The sequence below is a fragment of the Aplysia californica genome, unplaced genomic scaffold (genome assembly GCF_000002075.1).
Source record: "Aplysia californica isolate F4 #8 unplaced genomic scaffold, AplCal3.0 scaffold00729, whole genome shotgun sequence".
Classification (NCBI taxonomy): Eukaryota; Metazoa; Mollusca; class Gastropoda; order Aplysiida; family Aplysiidae; genus Aplysia; species Aplysia californica.
This window is the reverse complement of record NW_004797999.1, coordinates 109781-110817: the sequence shown is the minus strand read 5'-3', so window position 1 is coordinate 110817 and position 1037 is coordinate 109781. Positions and strand designations below refer to the sequence as shown.

General features: G+C 41.8%; 1 protein-coding gene across 1 annotated transcript in view; it reads left to right on the top strand.

The window, feature by feature from the left end:
* Nucleotides 1-659: 659 nt before the first annotated feature.
* The window catches only part of LOC101859737 (inositol oxygenase), a gene marked incomplete at its 5' end in the record, with an annotated part of 9422 nt that continues 9044 nt past the window's right edge, over nucleotides 660-1037 (top strand). Inside the window, 1 exon segment of the mRNA XM_013088365.1 lies at nucleotides 660-852. Within this exon segment, the coding sequence (XP_012943819.1) occupies nucleotides 660-852 (193 nt within the window).

Sequence of the window (1037 nt, the reverse complement as noted above, 5' to 3'; positions counted from 1 at the left end):
GGCCAACACCTTAACCTCTATGTCACGAAAGCCCCCATAAGCCTTTTTAAAAAGTGGGCTATGATGGATGGAGTCCTACTCTGGACAGTAGATTTTATTACCGTTCATGTAGAGAGATGTTGACATTTGAAGAGTCCACAGTAAAAACGAGCATAATCACAAACTGGAAATTGAGAAAGTGTCGACTTAAAAAGCTTTTGGACTCATAACTTCATGTTTGTTTGATTGGTGGTTTATTGTTATATTTGTTGAATGGGAAATCTAAAAACAAATATTTAAAAAAACCCAGTTGAACAGAAATACAGTTATGAGTCAACAAGCGTACAGAATTTATACCCTCACAATTTTCAGTTTGTGACAAAGCCACCCCCCCCCCCTCTCTGAGCTCTTCATTTGTTTTTGTCTTCACTTCGAGGTGCAAGTTTAAAAATCATATAATCATATAATAATATAGCTTGTCCAAATAATTCCTTGATATAAGAATCCAAGTTCTTTCCTTCCTTCCCTCCCTAAAAAATTTAATACCCCCCCCACCCTTTTCCAACACTCCCATCCCCAACACCCCCACCTGCCCACTCCTTTTGCCTACACCTATTTCACAGCTCAAGGTAAAGAAACAATATCAAGGAACCACATCTCATCTCCATCTTCACCCTCAGAAAATCCGACACCACCACCATGGCTACAACAGTTTCAAGACCCGCCAAAATCGTCCTTGAAGATCCCTCAGAGTTCCGTCCGGAGAACCAAGACGCTTCCGCCTTCCGGGACTTCCGGGTCCACAACGTTCCGGACAGAGTGAGGAAGACATATGACCTGATGCACACCAACCAGACGGTGGACTTTGTCAAGGTACTGTCTGTGGGCGCATAGTGAGAGTTGGAGGATGGATGAGTAATGCTAATGAATGAATGAATCAATCAATCAATCAATGGTAAAATACTATTATTATTAGTATCTTTAATGTGAGAGAGAAAGGGTTAGAGAGAGTTCTCTGGAGAGGCAGAAAGGGGAAGAGGATGAGAGAGAGAGAGAGA